Source organism: Parasteatoda tepidariorum, chromosome 8, assembly GCF_982258835.1.
Source record: "Parasteatoda tepidariorum strain Cologne lab strain chromosome 8, Ptep-v5.0, whole genome shotgun sequence".
Classification (NCBI taxonomy): domain Eukaryota; kingdom Metazoa; phylum Arthropoda; class Arachnida; order Araneae; family Theridiidae; genus Parasteatoda; species Parasteatoda tepidariorum.
Genome location: NC_141762.1, coordinates 101,082,066 through 101,109,006, shown reverse-complemented (window position 1 = coordinate 101,109,006; position 26,941 = coordinate 101,082,066). Strand labels below are relative to the sequence as shown.

The 26,941-nt window shown below is 28.2% G+C and overlaps 1 protein-coding gene across 5 annotated transcripts in view; it reads left to right on the top strand.

Moving 5' to 3' along the window:
• LOC107438266 (putative RNA-binding protein 19) overlaps positions 1-26,941 on the top strand; it is a 91,024-nt gene that overhangs the window by 11,174 nt on the left and 52,909 nt on the right. For 3 of the 5 annotated variants that reach the window (XM_087169510.1, XM_087169509.1, XM_087169508.1), the window contains exons 7-21: positions 3,204-3,256; positions 4,409-4,462; positions 6,949-7,008; positions 7,093-7,159; positions 7,240-7,311; positions 9,849-9,922; positions 11,404-11,442; positions 13,535-13,610; positions 13,695-13,825; positions 16,371-16,431; positions 18,865-18,916; positions 20,557-20,653; positions 23,495-23,815; positions 24,923-25,003; positions 25,999-26,115. In XM_087169510.1, the coding sequence (XP_087025636.1) occupies positions 3,204-3,256; positions 4,409-4,462; positions 6,949-7,008; positions 7,093-7,159; positions 7,240-7,311; positions 9,849-9,922; positions 11,404-11,442; positions 13,535-13,610; positions 13,695-13,825; positions 16,371-16,431; positions 18,865-18,916; positions 20,557-20,653; positions 23,495-23,815; positions 24,923-25,003; positions 25,999-26,115 (1,355 nt within the window). The remainder of the gene's footprint in view (positions 1-3,203; positions 3,257-4,408; positions 4,463-6,948; positions 7,009-7,092; positions 7,160-7,239; positions 7,312-9,848; positions 9,923-11,403; positions 11,443-13,534; positions 13,611-13,694; positions 13,826-16,370; positions 16,432-18,864; positions 18,917-20,556; positions 20,654-23,494; positions 23,816-24,922; positions 25,004-25,998; positions 26,116-26,941) is intronic. The other 2 variants (XM_087169512.1, XM_087169511.1) reach the window with 1 other exon arrangement.

The following is a 26,941-nucleotide window of genomic DNA, read 5'->3' as shown; positions in this document are numbered from 1 at the left end:
ACAAGACTTAGAATTAGATTTGTTAAATGAAATATGCAAAATTACCTTCCTGTAAATTGAAATTTCATCATTGTTTTAATAAAGCAATTCATTGTGGTTTATGATTTTAATGAATTCAAAACAGTGGACCTTCGTTACTTTTTGAATCTAGAACTAAAGATTCATAGATAAAAAGCATTTCCACATTGGTATATGAGAGAAATTAGGCTACCAAAACAATCCCTTTCCGACTTGCTAGAGAGCACAAATATTCAAAAAAACTCTTAAGTCTTATGACTATGCAGATTTCATTTGCCTTCTGACCGTTATGAGCAGAGTTTATTTCTTTATCAGCATTGAACAGCCAACCCTTATTTAGGGTGTATGACTATCACTGTTCATCTCACAATACTGAACTCAACCCAGAAGACAAAGGAACTCCTGGATAAACTAATTTTCATGAATGACTTTTATTTTTTCATGCATTTGCAATGTTCATGGAACAGAGAATCTAGCCCGACCTATGATCCTTTTACCACTGAGAATATTTTACGCCAGTACTAATGATAGGTTTAAGCGCTGGGACCGGCTGTCACTGAGATTCAAACCTGGGTTCACCTCGTTCAGAGTTGGGTGTTTTTTCAAATAATTCCACTGTGACTGCAATAACATTTTGATAAATTTTCTTCGTTTTAAACTTTTTTTCATTGATAAATATTTAATAATTTTGTAAAATTATATGGGATGTTTTTCTATAGCGTAGTTTCATTATGCTTGTATGAAAAAGGGAAGAAAATTATATCATTATTTAGAATATAAAATGTGACAGGTTACATAAAAGGACACGGAGTAAAACATTATGTCTTTATTTTGAAATTCTCCTTTTAGGGATTTTTATATTCTTATATAAGGGGGTCAAAGCGTTCACCTTCCAATGGGGTGAACCGGGTTCAAATCCCAGCGATGGCTGGTCAATACAAATTCCGCATCCAGCTTGCACCGACCACAGTGCTGACGTGAAATATCCAAAATGGTAGGCGAATCATGGGTTAGAGTCCCCTTGTCAGGCTAAACTTGGGAGGTTCTCGTTGTCTTCCTCTCCATGTAACACAAATGAGGTTAGTTCCATCAAAAAGTCCTCCACAAAGGCACATTTTCCCGAATTCTTGATCCAGGAGTTCCCTTGTCTTCTGGATTGGGCTGAAAATTACAAGGCTACGGAGTTTAGCATTTTTAGTCCTAATCCCAAAAATTGGGTCGACGGTTCAATGACGGTTTTTCAATAAATAAAAACTTGTTTAAAAAAACTTCAATTTAATAACAAATACATGAAATAACATGTAGAAATTGGCAAGTAGAGAAAAAGCTCTTCTGAATGATGTTGCAATTTTTATGTGGCTGATGTTACAAATACAAACTATAATCACATTTTAATATTTTTTTTTATCATTGTTACAAAAAACTTCAATACTAAAATTTTTCAATCTAATAAGTAGTTAATAAGAAACTAATAAATTTTTAAATGGTTGATGCTATTAACTGTTTACTTTTTGTTATGTTGTCCTTTGTATCATGCAATTGCCCTTTCCTTCAAGCTGCCGGGACGTACATTTTGTTACATTTTGATTAACTAGAGCACTTAAATTTCCACTGGTACTAATTGTCTGATGACAATACAAGTTTCTTGATCACTGCAAGCAAAACAGGGAAAACCTGGAAAATGCAGGGAATTTTGATTTTTTTTTCTTTACAGACTGGGAAAATACAGAGAATTTTGTTTCTTATTTTTGTCTTTTAAAAATTTTGTCTCAATGCGTAATCTATAGGATATTTAAGGATGATATTCCAACTGTACTAAACTATTTTTTTTTAATATAGCATTATTGAAGTCTGTTCAGCTGTTCCTTTTTTTCTCTCTGTTTTTTCAGCAATTAAGACTAGCATAGTTAGCCTAATATAGCTCACACAAGATTGCAGTAATTGTGTTTCATTTCAATATATTGTGTATAATATATACAGGGAATTAATTTTTTTTACTGATTAGAGTGGCAACCCTGCAAAATTTATTGTCAAAAATAGCTTATTGCACATTGAAATTTCTACCAGTCTCAAATTTTGAGTACAAATTTTAACAGGAACTTTGTGCTGGATGTTAATAAAAAGTTTCAATTACTTTCTCGCTTCTGTAAGCAGTATTTATATCTCACCTTTGGTATCAATGCTATTGTACCGTCAGCCTTGTTATCAATCAAAATTTCATCTACTTTTGGAATAGCTTAAGTGCTCTAATTGCTTTCGAATCTGACGCCAATACAAGTTAATCTTGTTTCCCAAATTTTTATGGAAAGCTTTTTAATTTTTTTTTTCATATATCAAAATTCCAACCACTTTAACTTTGCTCAAAATTAATATATCTGTTAACCTGGAAGTCCTCAGAATATTTAAAGTAATAATAACAATTGACAATTCCAAATAACAATTTACAGGGTTGCCACGACACAGGGAGAACAGGAAAAACCCAGAAAGCACTGGGAATTTAAAAAATCACCTAATATAACAGGGAAAATGCAGGTTATTTTGAGTTTTTATTTTGAAACTGGGAATTTTGCTTCTTATTTTTTGTCTTTTAAAAAAGGGTGACTACTTAGAGGGTAGTCTTTGGAATATTTAGAGATGATATTTCAGCTATATCTAACTATTTCATTTACTGTAACATTATTTAAGTATGTTCAACTGTTCCTATTTTTCTCTAAGTTTTTCTAGCAATTGAAAAGGAGTTCTATGTCAGAAACTAGTTATTTTAACATGCTCATTTAATGTCTTTAAAATAATTTTGCATTTTGTTAATGTATATAGTGCTTAAAAATATTTTTTGAGTGCTTAAAAAGTACTACTTTAATTGGGCTTATATATTTTTTTTGGGAGAGAAATTTGGCTGTGTATGTCACCGAACTCAACACTGAATGTAACTGAAATACAATCTTATACAAACCTGATCACAAAATAATATGTTTTTAGAAGACGAAAGTTTTAGAAAGAAGTATAACAGTTTAGAGACTTCTTAATTGTTTTAATAAGTTCCCCATACTTTTCAATAAGAAAAAAAAATGAAACTTAAGGTCATGTTATATAAACTCTTCTTTGCCTTAAATTTGTAATTTGGTTTAATCTATAATTTATTATTTATAATTCATTTTATTATTATTTTTTCATTTACATTTTAGATCATTCAAATGCAGATAAAAAACAAAGTCAAGAGGAACAACAAAGTAATTCTGTAAGTTATTTTTTCATTAATTTATTATTATTTTTTTTATCACATATCTATAAAAGCTTTAACCAGTTTGAATTTGCACTGTAAGAAGTGCACTGTAATTTTAAATTACCTTGAATTAAAATTCGGTTTTATGTCAACCCATTTTTGACCAAAGGTGCGCATACGCACCATTTCAATAAATATTTATTAACACTGTGACATATATTTTTCATGAATTTTATTTTCATGGTATAGTCAAGAGTTCTAAAGACATTCATAAATTAGTAGTAATTCAATTGGAGTAAACACTTTCTGTTGAAAATTTTTTAAACCATTCAAGTTTTTTTTAAAACTTAAAATGGTTATTGACAAATGAATCTTTTACCCAACCCCATCTGCCATTCATTTACAATCGTTGTGCTGCTAAAGCCATCACGTTCTCGTCTTCGTTTGAATTTTCTTAATTAAATCCAACTATTTTAGATGATAAATAACTATTTGAAAACAAAGATGTGTATAATAAAATGTGCATTAATGTAGCTTAATAAAAATGTGGGTTAAATGTAATGTATTTTTATTATTGTTAAATTTCAATGGTACCCACTGAAACATTAATAGTTAACAAAATTTTCTAATTCTGAATGTTTTTTTAGTTTAATAAAAAAGGTGTTTGAATGAGTTTTGGATTCCTGATATTACTTATTAAAATGATGAGTTGTAAATACAAAATAATTTTGTGAAAAATAATTTTCATTTAGCCTTGTTAATCTTAATTTTAAAGTATATTTCAAATTCATTATTTTCATGCTAAGTGAAAGAAATGTAGAATAAATTTTTATATAGAATAGTTTTAGATTTTGAAAATGTCGAAAAGCTTAAGTTATTGATTTTTATACTATTCATTTATTCTAGCTTGAATTTAATGCAGTTTATTAACTTCAGCTTAGTACCCTTTTAAAAAACTTGTGATCCCAACAAAACTTTTAATTCATTCTTTCAAAAAAAGTTTTTTAAGTTGAAGGAATAAAAGAAGAAATTAATATATTCCAGTTTAAATTAACTTAATTTTAATTGCATTAATCAATTTTATAAAAGTATGGAAATCAAGCAGTATATTCATTTAGCAAAACTTTGCACAGACTAATAAAATTTATTTAATCTATTTATTTTTAGGAAGAAAGAAAAGAAGATCAAAAAGATTCTCTTAAATCAGCAACAGACAAACAGGTTAATTATTTAATTTACAGTAAAATTGTGTTATACGACTATTCCTAAAAGAAGACAGTATTTTCGTTATAGTGAGCATGTCATTACAATCAATTTGGGCATTTGACATTAATACAGCAAGTATAAGATGAAATTTTATCTCCTTTGTTTTGAACACCTTTTTTGATTGAAAAAAAAAATTATAGAGTATTTGACTACATTTAGAGTATACTACAGAGTATTAGAATGAAGTGTGTAATAGTTTTTTAGGTCATTGATGACCATGATTCTGGATTTTTCACTAACCACGATCCAGAAGTTTTCGGTTATCCGAGGTCCAGAAATTTCAAGAAATCATTGATCACATTTATGTATAAATATTCTTGTATATTTTATTTAAATATATTAGAACTAAAATTTATACTTGGCATCTCTTACATTTGTAAATATATTTTCTGGTAGAATAATAAATGTGAATGGAAATAAAAGTAAACTTATATATTCATTTAAATTATACTGCATATAATTTATTAAGAATTTCATGTTGTGAAAATATCAATGATTTAAATTTATAAAGACATTAATATTTTTAAAATGCATCATTAATGATTTTACTCAAGAAATTTTCAGGATGTTTGAGTTGGGCTCACAATTACCTCTGAATTAATAAAAACTTTCTTCAATTTTGCTTATAATACAGTAGAATACTTGTAATACAGAATATGAATAATACAGAAAAATTTCTCCAAGTATGCTAGAAGAATTCATTGCTTTAAAATGAAAGCGTTTGGGCTCAGAAGTCAAAAAAATTAGACTGAATTAGCTATTCATGTAGCTAGCACACTTTTAACTTGTCATTTTTTATAATAAACAAGAATCTGGAGCATTCAATTATGTTTTCCCTAAAACTGGAACCAAAGTTATACATTTTCCCAAGTTGTACAGCTCTCTTAATTTTTTAATATTAATCTTTTTCTTTTCAATTTTTCAAGTTTTTTGGCTTAAAATAAATAAAGAAAAGATTTGTGTTCTTTTAATTTCTAGATGATTCTGAAAATACTTAGTGTCTGACTGATATATTTATTTATTTATTTTTTTTTTGAAAATTGGTTTATGCATTATTAATTTTTAAAAGACGTACTAATCATTCTATTATCCAATTCTATTATGTTTTCATCCTTACAATTAAAATGCTAGATTTCTTTAATAATGTTTAATGTTCCTTTTTATTATAAAAATTTCGAATTAAAATCAAACTTAAAAGCAAGCATAAATATATAGAAAGTTACTTGAGTCTATTACCAGGGGATAGAGCTGAAATGTCAAAAAAATTTTGGCTCCTGAATTCCTTTAAAGTTTATTAGGGGTGTGCAACTTTTTTGAGTGTAGGGCGACATGCACAGCAGATTGACCAATGAAGGGCCATGTGCCAAAGTATTTAGACAGACATGTTGACAGCCATTGTATATAGTAATTGTTATATAAACATCATTGTTCTAGGCACTAAATTCTTTCTTCAGTTACAGTTAACCTTGTAATATGTTTGCATAAAATTGAATACTTTTGAATATTTAAAATTAGAAACTTCAAAACCAATTACTTGGGGAGAAAAACAGAATCAGAAAATAAGAATCAATTTATCAGAAAAAAAATTCAATAAATTTAAATGACTGAAAAACTATGGGAAAATTCATGTTTTTTTTATCATATTAAATAATACAAAAGTCCATCTAAACATGAATTTTAACATTAAAATATTTGTTCATAGAATTAAATTTAAAAAATAAATATTCCAGTTATTAAAATAAATGCAAGTTCAATACTTTGATTTGAAGACAGTTTATAGTGTTAAAATTGATTAAAATTAAAACAAAACCCCTTCAGCTGAAAATATAATTCAACATTTAGTGGGGAATATTCTTTAACTTAAAAGCATTTTAATTTTAAATTAATTATAAGAGGCAGGGGTTGAGATAGGGAAGAAAAAAGAAGGAAAGAAAACATTAATTTTGAAGGAACTATTTTCCTTAATAATAAAAAGAAGAAAAACTATTAAGATACTTATTTACAACTCTTTATGACCAATACTTTTTTAACATGACAATTTGCTATTTACAATAAATACATTTATATGTTAACAATTAATTAAAAGTTACATTACTTTATGAAGCTTATCTTGATTAAATTTTTTTACTGTTAAAATTTAATGATGTACAAATTATTTCCCAGCATATGATACTGCCCACGGGCCGCAGACTGTGCACCCCTAAAGTATATTATTATTTAGTGTATTATTGTTTATTATATATTATATTATAGTATAGTATAGTATATAATTGTATATTTTTCTTTTTATAAATGCACTCTTATTCCTCTATGTACCAATATTATTTTTAAAGAATTAGTCCTAATGAAACTAATATTCTCTATAGATTTTTGTTAAGAGCTCTTGCCTTGTTTATTGATATTGCTTTATAATTTTTAATTTCCATATTATTATTTTGCAGAAAAAATATAAGGAGTTGTTTACAGTAAAGCTTACCAACTTACCTTATCAATGCAAAAAGGTATATGTCAATACTCAAAATAAAAAATTAATCTCATTTTTTTTATTTATTTCTTTGTTTAACAATGTTAATATATCTTTTTAGGCACAAATCAAAAAATTCTTCAATTCTCTCAAAATAGCTAGTCTTCGCCTTCCACCGAAAAGAAAAGGTTTCAAAATTTAAATACTTATTATAGAAATCTTATTGTTTATTTTAAATACTATAAATGTTTTTTCTTGTTTATTTTAGGTTTTGCATTTGTAGGCTTTAAAACAGAAAAAGATATGAAGCAAGCCCTGATTAAAAATAAAGGGTTTTTAGGTAAGCCTTCTAATTATATAATTTCAATGATATTATGATACATCATTGTTAGGTATAAACAAAACTAAGTTATAATTTTTGTAATGCATCATAGTTTTGTTTCTACTCAACTTAATTTTGTATATATATTCCAATTGTTTTAATGTCTAACATATATTTTTGTCGTTCAGAAAAGGATGAATATAAGTGTTTGTAAGCAATTGTGTAGTGTGACTGATGCACGTTAAATCTGTCCAGTCACAAAGTCCTCCATGTTCCCATAACAAATTATACCTGTGGGGGTACTGAATCAGAAGTTTTCTTGTCTTCTGGATTGGTTCAAAGCTACGGAGTTGAACATTAGTAGTCGTAAACCCAAAATTGGGTCGGCTGCTCAATGACGGTTATAAAGTAAAGTATTACTACATGTTATCTACTCATGTATGCAAACAATTCTATTATAAACCAAACCAATTAAAATAAGCTTTAAAGTTATAACTACTTTATTAAACTATTTTATTTATTTGTCCATCTGCTACTTCTAACAAAGGATGAAAATAGAAATAGCATTCTTCAAATTGAACGATTGGGATTTTATTCATCATTCATTACAATAACTCAGTCCAAATACTTCATCCAGGAGTTCCTTTGTCTTCTGGACTGAGTTCAAATTTACAAAGCTATGTAGTTGAACCGTAGTTAACTACCAAGAAATGTAGTTCATAATTGTAGTTAACTACCAAGAAATGTAGTTTTTCTCACCACGACTCATAGCAAATAAGACTCTTGCAGGAAATTTTATTGTGGAGAAACTGGAACTAGTGAGAATGAATAAACTAATTTGAGTTATCTTATTAGAGAGTTGATTATCTGACACCTTATGTATAGCAAATGTTGGTTTTACATCTGAGCTATTTCTTTTTCCGCTTACGTGTCTAAATTTTATTATAAATGTATTATTTTTGTACAAATTGTTTAGCCTGATTACTTTTAAGAGAACACCCTACTGCAGAAGAAAATTTTCGTAGCAAATTCTCTTTCTCCTTCTTTACTAATTTAAAAGTTAAAAGAAACATAAAGTAAGTTCAGACAAACATAGAGTAAGTCATGAAGTTTGCTGAAAAAATACTTCGAAATATTAAAATGCAAACGGAGAAGAGAACTTCTCCGTTGCGTCATCCTAAGTTATCATCTCATCATTTATTTTCATTCGTATACAGTAGAGCGCCAATTATCCGAACTGCTCGGGACCAAACTTTGTTCGAATAATTGGAAAGTTGCTTAAAATTTAGTTTAAATGAATACTATTTATGCACTAACTTTCCTTCACAATTTTTCTCTTCTTAGAGCAGACAATACTATTTAAAATAGCTCTGGCGTGTTTAAAAGTTTTTTTTTTCTTTTCAATTTTTAAATATTTTTTATTTATTTATTTTTTTAAAACTTTTTTTTCATTTTGAATTATTTTTGTCATATATCAGCTTATAATTTTTTTTGTCAATTACTGATTTCACTACATTTTCCTTTATTTTCCATTACAAAAGAAATCCAGCAAAGACTTTTTGTTTTGTTTCAAAGAAGCTCTTTTTTGAGCAGCCATATCCCTTATTATTCTTTTTAAATAAATCAACTGAACGGGATCAACATTATTTTGACGTTCTAGCCAATTCATTGCAATATCTAATGAATTGCATGCTTCTATATGAGAAGGTCCACTATCTTGAACTTGATCACCTACTTCTTCCTCTTCGTCTGCGGATTTTCGATTTTCTTTCAAAATTTCAGCAACAGTTTCATCATCATTTAAAATTTGAAATCCTGGATCGTTTTCAGTGTCTCGACATCAGTCATCTATTTCTTCTGCTTTATAACCTGCCATCTTTTCATTCGGAAGATCTACTGGTTCAGAAACTTCAGTTTCATTTGTTTTTCTGTTAAGAATTTTATTCCAAGATTTAAGATTCCAAGCACTGTAATCACTAATCATTAACCATAAGTGACAATTACCCATTCCCCAATTGTAGAACTTCATCACTTATCTATTCATAAACTCCTTCTGCATCCCAACGTTTGTAGACTGTCGAAATGAAGCTCGTATTCTTGGAAGATAATTTTTAGTTGAGGAGGGCTAAAGGGTTATGTAGGTTTAACTGTATAACAATACATGTATAAATGGCTAATATAAGAAAACTGCTAAAAAAGGTTGTAAATTAAATATGGTCTTCAAATGTAATGGATATTATTTATTCTTCTAAATGTAGAAAAATTGCCGATAAGTTGAAAAATATTCTAAACTTTAAAAAAAAGGGGGGAAAGGAAAGAAAAAAAGAATTTGGATGTAGTTCGGATAATCGGCGCTCTACTGTATTTAAAAAATTTTCATTCAGTATTTGAAACTTCCATGGCTTACTCTAGGTATGTCTGAACTCACTTTTTCTACATTTTAAATTTTAAATTAGCAATAAAGGAGAAAGTGAATTTGTGACGAAAAATTTCTTCTGTGGTACAGCATCCTCTTAAAGTTAGCATGTAAACTGATGCTTTAATACTTTTATTAGATGGTCGCTGTGTACAGGTGTTGAAATACATTCAAAAATGTGAGTCTGATGGAAAACCCAAGCAAAGTGAAAAGGTGAGAGAATTTACTCTTTCATACAAAAAAGTCTTATAATTCATTTTTTTTTAGTGTATTGTTTTTTTTATATTCTTTTAATATAAAAAAATGTTATAGAATTCTATTCTCATGATTAATCAGGGTTGCCACTCCACAGGGAAAACCTGGAAAATAGATGGAATTTAAATATCACCCAAAAGAAGACAGAATTTTGAATTTTTCTTTAGAAACTGAAAATTTCGTTTCTTATTTTTGTCTTTTAATAAATGGTAACCAAGCAAAGTGCAATCTATGAGTTATTTAACAATGGTATTTCAGCTATTTTAAACTAGTTCATTTACCATAGCATTATTTGTTCTGAGTATGTTCACCTGTTGCTTTTTTCATGAATAATTACAATTTTTAAATAACATAATTTGAAACTTTAATGGTGGTATTTAGTATGGAATAACATACTCAGGATCGCTACTCCACAGGGAAAATCTGGAAAAGTCAGGGAATTAAAAGTATCTAAAATAACATGGAAAATGCAGGGAATTTTGAGTTTTTCCTTGCAAACTGGGAAAATACAAGGAATTTTTTTTCTTATTTTTGTCTTTTAAAAAATGGTAACTACTCCAAGTGCAATCGATGGGATATTTAAGGATATTTCAGCTATACTTAACTATTTTATTTACTATAGCAGTATTTGTTTTAAATATGTTCTTTTTTTCCTTAAGTTTTTTCAGCAATTTTATAACTAGAACAGTTAGCACAATACAGCTCATGCAGGAACACAGTGATTGTGTTTTTCCTCTTAATATATTGTTTATAATATGTACAGGGAAAGCACATGGAATTTTTTTTTCTGGATTTGAATGGCAACCCTGCTAATTAATTATCTAACAACTATTCTATTTTAATTAATTATTACAATTAACTAATTAACCCCTTGACATATCATTAAAACTCTAAACTGTCCGGAATTATTAATTTCTTGATATAGAAATTATCTTTGATTGTACTGTAAACAACAACTCGCAACAGAATGTTGACAGAGATGCCAACTGCTCCGGACACTCCAAAATAATTTTAAAAATGGTAAATAACTACAAACTAAATTTTGCAAATATTTGACTATTTTTCCTTGCTTTTTAAAAGGTATAGCATGACGTAAGTACTATAAAGTGGTAAATTATATAAGCCTATGAATTATTTAGAAATAGTGGTGAATAAAAATCTACTAAATTGAATTTATTAAACTAAGAATCACAATTGATAAACTACCACTTTAAAGTATTTATTTGCTATCCGGAACAAGTTGGCATATCTGTGTTGAAGATGTCTGAGACGCGTTAATTATTGTTTTGACATATGAAGCAAATTCCGTCTCTCAGACGTCTTCGTATATCAAAGAGTTAATTATCTCTAGAGCTAAATGTGATATTTCAAAATCCAAAGAGTTGGGGAAAAAACACTGTATAATATTTACAAGTAATTTTATTTTACTTTTTTTACAGTACCCTGATAAAGAACTAAATGAAGAACTTCTTGCAGAGGTAAATGCTTTTAGATGGCTGTAGATTTCATAAAACGGTGCTATTCAGAAAGTTATTATTTTATGATTATTATTATTAATTTGCTTTTTACATTCTGTTTTGTCCTTACCTGACAAAAAATTATGTATTAATAGTGGGAAAGATATTTATTTTTAAATTAACAATTTGTAAAGATCTATAAATACAACTCATTGAGAATTTCGCTTTATCAGTAATATGTGCAGCCTTTAAAATTTCTAATTCAAACTTATACTTCCTTTAAGTTTTGTTGCATGCAACATTTAGTTAGTTTTGATATTAGAGTTTGCAAGATTTAGTACAGAATTTAATAATGCGCGTTTTAAGCCGTCCTATCCAAAACTGTCTTAAACTGTCTAAAACTTTTTTATTCAAATTATGTCACAATTTTAAGAAAAATATTGGGAAAAATAAAAGCTTAATTTTTGAGCTAAAAGCAAAATGAAGAGAAGTTCTTGCTTTATTTAAAAAGTTTATTATTATTTTTAATATTGCATTATATATCCTTATGCAAAAACATAATTTATCAGTATTAAAAGCATATTTAAAAGATAATGTATTCATTTTTGTTGTTCAATGAATTGTAGAGCTTCAAAAGTTATAAATGTTTTCTTATTATGTTACATTATTTTCCTTTAATAAGTTAAAGCAAAGTGTTTAAAAAGTATAAAATATTTATTAATAAATGTAATTATTATGTGTACAATGGTTACACAAATAGAATTTTTAGCCTTTTACCAATGTTCAAGGTTTTGGAGAGTAAAGCCCATATGTCCTGTCCAAAACTCCAACCCTGTAGTAATAATGTAATTGAGTGATGTCTGCTGTCATTCCAATTTATGAAAATTAAAATAAATTTTTGCTGAGAGTAAAAATATGCGTTGCTGACATGATGTCTTGAGCCATGTAATTTATGATTAATTATGTAGAATTGTTTTCATTTAAATGCTTAGCTCATTTAAAGTTACATTACAATTTCTTTAAATTATTTTTAAAAAATTTAGATATTTTTTTTATTTATATCATAAATTAATCCATTTTATTTTAAATCAATATGGAATTAAGCATAGCTAATGCAATATTGACATTAAAATGAGATTTACTTCATGAAAACACTAAAACTATATACTAAAAAATTAAAATGAGCTTAAAATAAACAAAATTTTATTGAAAATAACAAACAGACAAACAATATATGCATTGTATTTCAAGCTGAAATTTGATTTTTGTTTGATTTTCACATTTATTCCTAAATCCCTTCAAAACAAGTAATCAAAAAAAAAAAAAGATGTTGACTGGGAATTTTTCAAAGTTCTCAGTGATGCATCAGTTATTGAACTTTTTGATATTACTATTACTTTTTTCCCTAAAGCATCAGCAATTTGGTTTTCTTGGATAGTATTGGAATTAGATAGTATTTCTTTGGATAGTATTAGAAGTAAGACAATTTTCATCGATTTTTGCATTATCATGAAAGTTAGAAAAATTTCATTTTGGAAAGAAGAAAAAATTGTTTATCCAGGCTTTTTCGCTCAAAAAGCTGGTTAGTTGCATCAAAAAATCCTGCATGAAGGCAAATTTCTCCCAATACTTGAATCAGGAGTTTCCTTGTCTTCTGGATTCCTTGATTCAGGAGTTCCCTTGTCTTCAAAGTTACAAGGCTACAGAGTAGAATCTTAGTAGTCGTAAACCCAAAATTGAGTCCTCTGTTCAACGACGGTTATAAAAGAAATTAAATATAGTTTAAGTAATTATAAATAATGGTTCAAAAAATTCTTCTCAAGATTAAGTTTTACATACAAATTTTTTTACTTCGCTAAGTGTAAGTGCTTATATTACATCCAATTTTGACTTACATGTATCAAAACTTTACTCGTAGCCCAAAAATATTGCTGGTGAAATCTCCGTTATTTTATTTCTCCAATGCTGGCAGGTATGCAAATAGAAACTCCCAAACTGGCTGTGAAATTTATAGACTTACCATCAAACTTAAAATTTTTATTACATGTGTTACTCACTGTTCATATCTTTTTTTCTTTTGTTTTTTTGTCCATTTTGTAAAATTCTATTTTAGACAGGAAGAATTTATATTCGAAATCTCTGCTATACTGTAACAGAAGCAGATATCGAACAGCTTTTTGTAAAATATGGTAAGCTGGATATTGATTTATCCTTTAAAATTTATGTTCTGCACTATAAATAGCCAATGTATTCTGAATCATTACTGATTATAGGTCCAATTGCTGAGCTTCATGTACCAATTGATTTCAATACAAGAAAGTCTAAAGGTTTTGCTTTTGTGACATTTATGTTTGCCGAACATGCAGTGAAGGCCTTCTCAGAGTTGGATGGTACAATATTTCAGGTAATTTATACAGTAGAAAGAATATTTAGTAATATTTTTGTTTTTACATGCAGCTAAAGTAAAAATAGCGGTCTTCTTAAATATTTATTAAAATGAAAAGTAACAATTTTGTTATTGGTGTCAAGTTCATTGTTCCTTCGAGCATCAATTGTAATCATTTTTGTTTTGTTTATGGAAATGCAAGTTATTTGTACAAGTAAATTGGAATAAAAAAGTTTGGTTAGCTTTGAACAGAGAATCTGTGCACCTAGAAAGTCATGGATTTCGGTATTGAACGAAATTAGTCATGATTATAACTATTTTTTTAAAAAAATTCATGTAAAGTCATGGGTTTAGGTCGCCTAAAAATCTAGTGTTTCAAATGGAAATAACCCTCCCGCCCAATTTCACAGTAAAATTTAAAATTTTAAATGTTTTTATCCTGTTCTTTAAAAATTATGGTATTCTTTCAAAAAATGAAAGAAAAAACATCATTTCTAAAGCGAATTATCTTTTACACTCCTGTGATTTCAGAATTTTTTTATTTTATCAATTTGAAATTCTAGCTTAGGCTTTTTATATTACACTTAATTTAAAGAAGGAATAAAACAACTTTAAATAAGTACATATATCAGACAGTATTTAGTTATTTGCTTTTGTATTTTTTTTCCAGCTATTTTATTGCTTCAACTCTTTTACTCTGTTTTTTAAGTTCAAAATCTATAACTATGAAGGTGCAGAGTATAGCAGTTTTGGTTATAATTTCAATTAATGTTATTATAATGATTTTTTAAATTTATTATTTTGTTTTTGTTACAGAAAATAATAACTTCGTTAAGTCATGGAAAGTAATAAAAAGTCATGAATTTGAAAATCTAAAATGTAGCAGATACTCTGTATTTAGTACTTTTTATGTGTAGCTAAACTAAAAATAGCTATCTTCTTAAATATTTATTAAAATGAAAAGTAACAATTCTGTTACTGGTCAAGTTCATTGTTCCTGCGAGCATCAATTGTAATAATTTTTGTTTTGTTTATGGTAATGCAGTTTCTTATAAATTTGTACAAATAAATTGGAATGAAAAAGTTTGGTTAGCTTTGAAACCAATAAAATTTAAGTCACTACGGTCACTCTGTTTAGGATTTATTTTCTGAATAATAGTTAGACATACCAGTTCTTGATGTAATGTAATGTTTAATTTTCTAGTTATTTTCTTACATTTGTCATAATTTGCTGCTTAATCTTTTTATTGTATTTGTTTACACTATATGTTTTAATTATGCATTCCCAAATTATAAATATATTAGTCAATATTTTTCAATTCCTACTATTAGCTCACACTCTCCTTATATCTTGTTCAAAAATTCAATCGTTAATAAAATACTTTTTTATTCATCCGCTCAAATTCAAATACATTTTTACTTTTAGTGGATGATGTTAATACAGTTTTTTCAAATATTAATTCATTCATTAAATAGGGATGAGCGAATAACCAAATGGATTTTTCTAATTGTTTAAGCATTAGTCACTGTTTTAAATTTTATTAGCGATAACATTAGTTATAATTTCTAACTTTTAGCTCTATTTGAGCAAAAAAAAAGTTTATTCCACACATTTGAATATTTAATTATTTTATATTCTCTGTGTCAGATAAATTCAATAAAAAACATTCAGTGATAGCATTTTTTTTCCAAATATTAATTCATTAATTAAATTTAATTCATTAATTTTAGTTTTATATGGGAGAAAATTTTTTAAATTATTTAATAAAAAGTACCGTATATTCCAGCGCATAACGCGCCCCGGTGTATAACGTGCCCCGGCGTATAACGCGCACCCGTAATTTCTAATAACTTTTTTTAAATCTTAAGATATACTCTTCGTATAACGCGCACGAAAATTTGGATTGTACATGTGCAGTATCTCGTCTAGTATCTATAGAAAACCAGAAAGCCTTTAAGTGTGGGACATGTTTAGGTACAGATAATACAAAAAAATTGTTGAAAGAATGTAACACCGATATGGCAGTTATTCCGGGCGGATTGACACCATTAGTTTAGCCATTTATGGATGAGGGTAACACAGATGATGAAGACAAAACAGATTGTGATGACGCGCCTGAAGAAATAACGGAAGACGAATATAATGAACTATTTATGTAATAACGAAAATCAATAAAGTATATAGGTAAAGGTATGTTATTTCTTTAAAATAAAAGTATTTTTCTATATTTAAATTTTTTTAATCTATAATTTTTTATATTCGGCGTATACCACACACCCGTAAATTCCAATGTTATTTTTTGTGTTAAAAGTGCACGTTATACGCCAGAATATACGGTAACTAAAATAAAATTTTTATTTGTTAAAAGTAGGAATTGATTTTAATTTTTTTTTATATTACTTTCTTTTCAATAAAACCTATATATTTTTACAAATACAGCTTTGTTGTTTAATTTAGCCCACAACATATTATTATATAGTTGCTCACTATCGAAAACTGGTTTTGAATTCCTAATTTATTGTATTTTGTTTCATTATCTGATATGTCTATTAAAATTTTCAGGGTCGACTCCTTCACTTAATACCCGCTAGAGCGAAAAAAGAATTTGAATCCAATGAAAATGGTTTGTAAATTATTTTATTTAATGTGTATTTCATCTTGTGATTATTAATGAAAATTCAGTAGAAGATAATAAAATTCTAAAAGCAACAATTCTCTGCATTAACTTTACAATTTAATTTAAAGTATTCTTATTTAAAAATTATTTTAAAACATTAATATTGAGCTGCTCCAGATATATATTGCCATGTTTAGTAGTTGAATGGAATGATATGTGAAGGCTATGCAACAAATTCTATATAATCCAGAGTCTCATGTTTCTAGGTTTACAATATCTTATTCTGCATTTTAATAATAAATTAGATAAATTCAAACTCTATATAGTCCAAAGCCCAGGGTTGCCACAGGTGACTAAAATGTGACTATTTTTGGCCTGAGTCAACTATGGCAACTTTCTTTGCCTGAAAAGGCTAAAAAGAAAGCAACTATTTTTAAGAAAAGGAAACTACTGGGAGACTTTTCTGTACTCTTAGCTATGTTTTTTAGCGTAAATTGGTTTGACAACCTACAGCCCTGACACAATGAGTATTTTTTTTCTCAAAAAATAAGAAAAAATATTTTGAATTGCAAATTTAAGTCATCACTTTTTAATGCACTCAATTTGTGAATCTATTCTGTTTCTCGATATCCTTTTTAATAGTTAATGCTACCAAATTCTGCATGTTTTTAAAAAAAAATATATTTTTAATACGATATTACGAAGCGTGAATTTTAAGTTTGAGTAATCACTTTTCACAATATATGTATGTATGCATATATATATATATATACACAGTGAATTCGCGATAACTCGAATCTGATCAGACTGACGAAAAACTTTGACATATCGGAAGTTCGACTTACCGTTAGTTTCGGTTTCGGACTTTCAAAATATTGTCGGATTATTTAATTAATGCTTATTAATTACGAACTTTCTAAATGCTTACAATATTTAAGATCATTTTTCTGACAAGGCATTTACGAGATGACTGTTTGAAGCACTTTATGATACCCTGGTCCATCGGCTGCAACTTTGCTGTTGTGTTTGGTGGGAGAAGAAACTGCAAGTTTACTGCTTTCAAATTAGGTAGATCACTATGCGCTGTGCAATTATCCATAAAGAGTATCACTTTTCTCTTTTTAGCGAAGAATTTCAGATCCAATTTTCTTACATAGTCTTCAAATAAAACTGATGTAATCCAAAACTTTTTGTTAGACTTGTAATCTAAAGGATACGTTTTTACATTCTTGAAACATAGGGGATTTCGGTATTTTCCGATAACAAGTAAGGGCAATTTCCTAGTCCCAGGCGCATTTCCTCCAACTAGGACAGTCAAACGTTCCTTGCTCATTTTACCCCCTGAGCAGTTTTCATCCTTAAACATCATAGTCTTATTTGGAAGACATTTAAAAAATGAACCCATTTCATCAATATTTAAAACATCATTTTAACTGTATCCTTGAAGTAAATTTGGTAACGTCTCATTTAACCACTGTTCACATACTTCAAGAGGGACAGCTTTAGCTTCTCCATGAAGAGTGCGAAAGACATTGTGTGTGTGTTGCAAAAGAAGAGGCAAGATATCAGCTCCTAGGTTTTTTTTCTTGCTTTAAAAGATCCAAAAAAAAATTGAGTTAAAGGGAGTAAAATTCGAGTAATCGAAAATAATTAGCATGAAATTGAAGATAAAAGGGTCGGGACCTCATAAAAAAATCGAGTTATAGTAATATTCGAGTTATCGTACTTCGAGTTATAGCGAATTGACTGTATATGCTAAATCAATTGTAGATAATGGGTAATAAAATTTAGGAAAAGTTTTTTTTTTTTTTTTTTTTAATGAAAAAGTTTTTTTCTTGAATGAATTCTAGTAATTAAAAGTATTTTATTTTCTGAAAATATACTTTTTTTTTATACAAAAATTTAGTGCTGGAACACTAACGTTTATATAAATATTGTCATATTTGCCACCCACCCACTTCACCAAATGGATCATGCAATTATAACAATTTAGTAATTTAATAAAATTTTAGTTATATTATTGATGAAATTTTTGTTCTTATTTAGGCAACTTTTTTCATAGTTTTCGGCAACTATTTTCATGCTTTAGACTACTAAAATCAACTATTTTGTTCATTTTTTCTGTGGAAACCCTGTTGTTTTTAGGTTTGCGATATCTTGTACTGCATTTCAAAAATAATATAGATAAATTCAAGTTCTTTATAATCCAAAGCCTCATGTTTCTAGGTTTACAATGTCTTATACTGTATTTCAAAAATAAATTAGATAAATTCAAATTCTATATAATCCAGAGCTTCATGTTTCTAGGTTTGCAATATCGTATACTGTATATCAAAAGTAAATATTAAAAATACTACATGTATTTTTTGAATTAATTGATTAATGATTCAATTTTAAGAAATTATCTCTGTAACATATAATTTTTTTTTTTTTTTGCAGATACTAATTTTAAAAAAAAGAAAGAAGCTGAAAGAAAAAAAGAAAGTGGAAGGTAGGTTTTTTTTAAAAAAAACCTTGGTACAATAGTATTTTTCTTTTAATCATTTATTTCATTAAAAAAATACTTATTGTGTTATCAGTGCCGTTTTATGACATTGTCACGCTTCGGGCAATACTGAAAACAACCTCCTTAACTCAATTTTCAAAAAAGAATCTTTCTTTTTTTTATTTACGTAATATCCTTGAATTGTTTCTTTGGTGTATTCATAACACTGTAGTGAATAGCTTGTTTATATTTTAAATTACAATATTTCTATCAAAGAACTGTAAAATTTATATTAATCCTAAACTTTTATTTGGGAAACCTGTGAACAAAGATAAATAACAACGTATTCAGAGTTTTAAAAAAAAGAAAGCTGTTAGTTTAATGAATGAGAATATCGCCTAAATATTCTAAAATTAATATTTATTACAGATAGTTAAAATTTTTATGAGCATAATATTTTATTACCTTTAAGCATAAACGTTACAATTTATTTTTTCACGCTTTAGCAGTCACGTATGGTTTTATAGACTGTTGAAAATCAATAGTTTTTGCAGTTTCTACATCATTCAATTTGTTGACATTCTGCTAAAAAAAATTTTTTTTATTATTTTTATCAAATTCACTATTGTATTATTGTAATGAATGGTGAATTAATTCCTAATCATTCATTTTGAGGAATGCTATTTCTATTTTCTTTCTTTGTTAGAAGTTCCAATGGATGTGCATGTGGGGAGAGTCGTATAGACAATGTCAACCTTCATCTATGAAAAAATACCCCACCATAGAATCGAGTTAACGTGCCTTATGACCGATCTAGCGTGTCTACTACTGAATTTGAATTGTATTTTTATAGTGGTAGACACACTACAGTACTCCCCCACCAGAATTATAGCTGTCATTGAATTCGATGAACAAATAACACTCGCAGATTCATTGCTATTTTCTGAGAAGCTGGGTGAGCTGTATTAAGTTCACTGTCCAGGTCGCTCTTGCGTTGCCATTAGCAGTCGAGTGTATAGACTGAGTAGCATGTCAACTTTCCAATGTGGACTATCCATCAAAGTTGGCATGTTCAATTCGCAGTGGGAGTTTCTGTCAAATTAGGCATGTTCACATCACATCCGAAGGTCACCAATGTGTGGAGAGGAGTTATAAACAATATCAACTTTCATCTATGAAAAGGTGCCCCTACATAGAATCGAGTTAACGTATCTTATATACTAGTGAATTGAATTGGAATTTTAGAGTTGTAGACACACTACAGGGGGCAAATAATATAGTTAAAATAAAATAGTTAAAAAATAAAATAGTTTAAAAAAGTAGTTATAACTTCAAAGCTTATTTTAATTTGTTTACTTCATAATAGAATCGTTTACATACATTAATGTAGTACATAACGTGTATTAATAGAAAAAAAAAATAATTATTTTCATGTTGTATCGGATAAAACAAAATTTGGTTAACATAAAATAATTAAGATAGTCCTGCCAATTTCACGTCATCGAGGTTCGACTGTATACGATAGCGACTGTTACGATAGTTTGATAGTGACTTGAAAAATGTACAATTTAAAAAATCTGTTGAAATCATTTCTCTATTGATAAATTTGGAATTAGAATGAATTATTAAGAATGAATTCTTTTTAGTTCTCATAATTGGAATATATTGTTCCTTGGAATGAATGCTGTAGCTGATGCCATTGCAGAAAAATACAAAATTGAAAAGTCGCAATTACTCTCAGGGGTAAGTTACTAAAATATTACTTTTTTTTTTACACTTAATTTGTTAAATGAGTGTTGGGATCTCTTCAAATGTAAGTGTGAAAATTGGAATCTTTCCCATTTTCATTTAAAGCATTGTTGAAATCAACACATGTAAATGTTAATATTTTATCCATTTGTCTTATCTTTGAAAATTACATTTATTTTTAATATTAATTTCAGGTATAATGAAGTAATGCTTTTGAAATGCAAAATAAATCTATGTATATAAATTGCAATGAGTGCTAATGAAATTAATTGATGAAAATAAAAGCATTTAAAATATTTCATTTCTATTTGTATATTAGAAAAAAAACTTTATATCTTAATATAACACCACAATGTCTCTCTTGTAATCCCTATGGCAGAGTTTTTTTCGAACTTTCTGTGACATACCTCTCCAGTACTAATATCTATCTGCTAGATACGTTTAATAACAGAAATTCTTTCAATAACACGTACTTTAACAACAGATTATAACAAATTTTAATAACAGAAGCGTTAACTTAAAAAATAAACTTTTTTTTTAAAATGAAATAATTTTTTTCAATTGACTATGTAAAATATTTTTTTTTTTAATATTATCGGCGATGTTCTCGTATTTTGCAGGAGAAAATACTCTAATTAATCCCTTTTCCCCAGTTTTTATATCCTCATCTCATTAAAAAAAAAATCTTGAAATTGGTAGCTGTAATTACCGAAAAAAGATGAAAAGCAAAATCACACTAAGGAAAAAATGGTTGCTAAATGCGTGTTTTCGTTTTGAGATTCAGTTCCTGTAATAAATAATGCTGTATTAAAAATATAAGATTTTAAAAACTATGTGGAAATCAATAATAATTACTGTATAAAAAAATAGAACATTTCTGCAGAAAATAAAATAAAGTTTTTTACTTCATAATTCATTATTTTTCATTGCTCTCAAATGAAAATAGAAAAATCAGAAGCATTTTTTCCACTCCTTTGCTCGTGAAAGGCATCTTTTGAACATAATTCTGAAGAAAAAAGAAAATCTTAGGAGAATTTCTGCAGAAAAGAAAACCAAAACATTTTACTTTCCATAGGAAAAAGCTTTCTGTAAGACCTTGGTATCATTCTGCAGCATTTTCGCCGTGTCACCACAATTCTGCTTTGGGGCTTGTAATCATTAGAATTGCTTTCTTTTCACTGATATCATATACAATCAAACCCCGCTATAATGAACCTTCAAGGAATCGAAATTTCGGTTCACTATAACCGGGAGTTCACAATATCCATGCCGTAAACAATTTTGACTAATGTTTCTGAACTCCTCCTTTTTATTACACATTATTTAAATAAATGACTAATAAACACGGATAAAATGAAATACAAAAATAACTAAAAAACAGTATGTAGTAACAAAAAATGTGTTAAATTTTATTTTTTATTACTCTTCGTCTTGGGTACAAAAAATTTAGGGATGGGAAATTGAGATAAAGGAAGCAAACAAGAAAAAATGCTTACTGCTACAATCTACTCTATAGATGGTTTTAAAAATCGGTATATGTATTATAGAAATTTCAAAATTACCAGAAAATGAAGAAAAAAAAATCAGCCAAAGACAGTAAAAAAATTCTAATATCTAAATTCCTCTCTCTTTTTTTGGTTCACTATATCCACATAAAATATTATATGTACATAGCAAGGCAGGAGAGTAAACGTTTTTTTTTTCACTATATCCGGGAGTTCACTATAGCGAGGTTTGACTGTATGAAAATAATATTACATTAAAACACACTGCATTTCCCATTTAAACTAATAATTATCCTATACTTAAGTGCCTAATTTTATATAATATTGCTTTTTTCATTAATTATCATCTGCTGTATTAGTTGCTAGTAAGTTTTAAATTTGTTATTTCAATATCAATTTATCTTGTCTTATAAAGGGTTATATTGCAATAATTCGAATAATAATAATGAAATAGTCCTTTAATTATTTTTTTTTCGGCTAATCATCCGTTTAAAATCAAAATTCTTTTGTGATGCTATTAAATATTGAACATTTTAATTTATTAGGTATATCCCCATGTATGAATTCTCTTTTTAATTTCGTCAGTAAGTTCTAATTAAAACTTTCTACTGCCATTCTGAAAAATAAGAGCATATTATTCCGTTTGATTTTCTATAAAAATCAATCCTGTTATGTTCAGTTCCTATTTATTATTATTCCAATCCTATTATTATTATGTATCAATCCTATTAAATGTTGAATTTAGTACCATAGAGTAACTTGATTAATCACTCATCATGCATAATCATTAATCATCTGCAGACACAAAAGTGAAGCCATGAAGATTAATTTATGAATTGTGGAAGAATGAAAAAAATTAAACTTTGATACTGCAAAATTAGTAACAATCTGTGTGCTCAAATTTCTCCGTAGCAATTTTTAAAAAAATGGGCAGATAAAATATCTGCTGATGTCAAAAATGCTTCTCTTATTCCTCAACAGATGGTGCTATTGAGAGTACTGCAGTATGTTGAGTGTTAATAGTTGATAATGGTTTTAAAAAATGGTTTTAAAAAAATCTTCTTGGGATAAAGATTTATATACATAGATTTTATTTCTCTCTATGAAAGTGCTTATATTTTCTCCAATTTCGAATTTCTCTAATGATTATGTATGATGCATCAAAACTTTACTCGTAGCCTAAAAAATTTCGCTAGTGAAATATCCGTTATTTTATTTCTCCAACGTTAGCAGGTATAAAGCTAGACCACATCTAGCTTTTATTAATTTGATTATCAGGCAAGTAGATTAATTCTCGTTCAATTACCTCTAATTTACTTTATTTCTGTAGGATTCTAAAAATAAGAAGAGTGTTGCTGTTCAAATGGCTTTAGCTGAAACTGAAATAGTCGAGAAAACGAGGACTTTCCTCGTCGAAAATGGGGTACAATTGGATGCTTTCAGCCAGCCTACTGCTCAACGAAGTAAAACAGTGATAGTTGTCAAGCACCTGCCAGCAAAAACCACTGCGGCTGAACTGCATGAGTTGTTCTCCAGTCACGGATCCATTAAGAGGGTGCTGTTGCCACCAACAGGAGGAATGGTGGCACTCGTAGAGTTTGAAAACCCTTCAGAAGCGAAGACCGCATTCACTAAATTAGCTTACAGAAAAGTAAATTGCATTTTTCTTATATTTTTCTCTCCTTAGTCAGATAAACTACATTTTTCCAGGGTGTGTTGCATTTTTTAAAAATGCTTAATGGTGCTTATTTTTGATTTTGGTTTTTTAAAAGCCCTTAAAGGTGTTTATTTCATGGTGTGTTTTTAAAAAGTGCTTAATTTTCCCTTTTCCAAAATGAAATTTTTTTCTTTACCATGTCAATTTTCGCCACGTATTATGCAAAAGTGTGCTTTTTCACATTGTTCTATACAACGTTTTTACAATTTATTTTACCACTATCTATTTTATCGCAATCTATTAAATATTTTTGATTTTGTTAAATGTTTAATGCTCTTTAATTTCTTCTAAGGAGTAAAGTTCATAAAAAATTATGGAGAAAATATCTTCTTTGCCATTCCTATTATTAAAATTAGTTACCACCAATGGCGACAAACTACTATTTTTTTATCGCATTACTCGCTACACTACATTAAAAGAAAAAAAAGGGAAGGAAGGAGAGGAAAAAACGTGCAACACTGCAAGCTGCAAGAAGTGCTGCTACAGTAGTTTTGCAATCTTTTTTTTTTTTTCTTTCAAATTGTGACACTTTTCTGTGCAGAGTTCTGTTTTGTTTTCTTTTATGATACTCGAGGTAGTCAGTATCAAATTTGTTTTATGCACTGGAGTACAGATTGTTTTTAAGTGCCAACTCCTTCATTATATCCCCTTTGAAAAGAGTGTAGTAATCACTGTAGGAAATTAAATTTTAAAAAGGTATTTATTCGTAAAAATTTAAATTCATACATTAAATTTATTCTTACGTTAATTTAATGTAAGCAGAAATTGTTCTATGTTAAAAAATCTATAATATCCTACAAAGCTTTCTAAGAATCTTTTTTCTTAAATATAAAGAATATTCGAAATTCAATGCTCCAAAACTTCACTATTATTTTTTTTTTTTTAAAAAACATGTTTTATTTTTCATAAAATATTTAACTCTAGCACATTTACATTTATCTATTAAAAAAAAAATTTCCAAATTATAAATAAAAGAAAAAGATTTAAAGTTCTTTGGTTTGATTGTATTAGTTTTATGTTGATCATGAAATTCTTTTTCAGTTCCATTATCTTCCTTTGTTTCTGGAATGGGCACCCATCAATAGTCTGAAAGATCCTCCTCTCATCAAGAAAGAAGATGTTGTAAGTGAATAACCTGTGATAAATTATGATTAGGGCTGCCGATCTGTCGCGGCGCAAATTACCACAATGATTTCCGTGAAAATTTCCTCTTTTTTTCTAAAATCCGAAAATTTCTCATTTTGTTTTGATTTTTAAGGAAATTGCTTTAAATTAGAATTTTTGTTTTCATTTTTTAATTAATTTTTTTAAATTTATTTAACGGATTTTTTTACTTTACTGAAGCCTCTAGTTAAACATGTAAAACTGATTAGGCATTTAGGGGAGTGAATCAATAGCAAAAGAGTGAGAACTTTCTACACTTAGGGAGGGTGATTAACTGATTGATATTACCTTCTTGAAGTCAGTAAGAATGATTGCCTGAAATTGAAAGAAATGTTTGTGTCTATTTATAACTTTTTATTCTTTATTTCTTACCACAAATAAGTTTCAGTTATATGGTTATACTAATTCTAACAGTCTTTTTGGAGTTCTGCGATCACCAAAGTATTTTCAAATGGGATGTTGGCTTTATTTTTGGCTATGTTATCTTTTGATAAATCCCCAACCATAGATCTCTTCCCATGCTCCTAACTGTCGGTTAGGAACAATTCATTCACTTTCAATTTCCAATTTTTTGCGACTAGAGGTGTCTGAAGGCCTCCCAGCTCCAACCGTTTAATATCAATCTTATCAGAATGATTTTTCTTGATTCTTTTAAGGGGTTTTTCTTTATTTTTATATTTCAAATATGGCCATTTTTAATTTACCAATATTTACTTAATAAATCAATTTTTTCTTAAAAGATTTTATTCATTTCTCTGAGATTATTACTATATTACATCCAAATTAAGCAGCCTGTAGTAACCAAAAATATGCTTAAAACTACAATGAGGCTATCCGTACGAATCCACTACTAATTAATTTAAAACGATCGCTGCCACCACAAATTTTGACTTATCGTTTCTGTTTTTCTTTCCTTTTCAATGTTGAGAGAAACCTCTTTTGCATATTTTCAGGAGAAAAAAGAATCTGCTGATTCCACTGAGGATTTTACTGATATTCCTCTTTCGGAAGGTACAACCATTTATGTGAAAAACATAAACTTTTCTACAACACAAGAAAATCTAGAAAAGGTACCTACATATTTAATAAGTTTTAAGTATTTAAATATGTTTGATTGAAATATATTTATTACCAGAAAATCAATTTAGACTTAGAGGTTGGGCAGCTCCAAAGAGCAGCTTACATTGACCAGAGCCTCGTGTCAGAATCGTGGCAACATTGTCGCAGAACATTGCAGAGTTCCTGCAATTTTTTATTTGGGAAGCAAAGAAGTTTGGGAGGTTTTTTATCTGCAGAATTTTTCGAAATATTTTTTTTCCTACAGAACTTTTATTTTCTGTTTCTGCAGAATTATATTACGAAAATGCCTTTCTCGCATATCGGAGGTGGAAAAAAACGCTCGGGATTTTTTTCACCCACTTTTGAGAATAAAAAAAATTCCGCAATTATTGGCTCCAGCTGGAATTACAGATTGATATTATAGAAAGAAATTTCCAAATAGCAAAAAATTTAAGGAAGGTTAACTATACAAATATTTTTGTTAGAACAGGAGAATATCGCCGATAATATTATAATATATATTCTTTTATATTTAGAGTTTTAAAAAATGAATTCTTACGTTTATAATAAAGAAATATATTTACTGTTTTATTCTATACACGAAGGCTTTTTTGTAAATAAAAAGTGCTTCTGTTACTTTGAATTAGTAACATATATATTTGCTACTATTTAAAATGTCTCTCAGCAAGGTATTAGTACTCGAGAGAATTGTCACAGAAGGCTGGAAAAAATTCTGCCGCAGGGGACCAGAGGTCTATTGTACCCAAACCCTAAATAATGATTAACAAGAAAGCCTTGTGGCTAAATTGAAGTTCAACAAACACCTGACAGGAACCT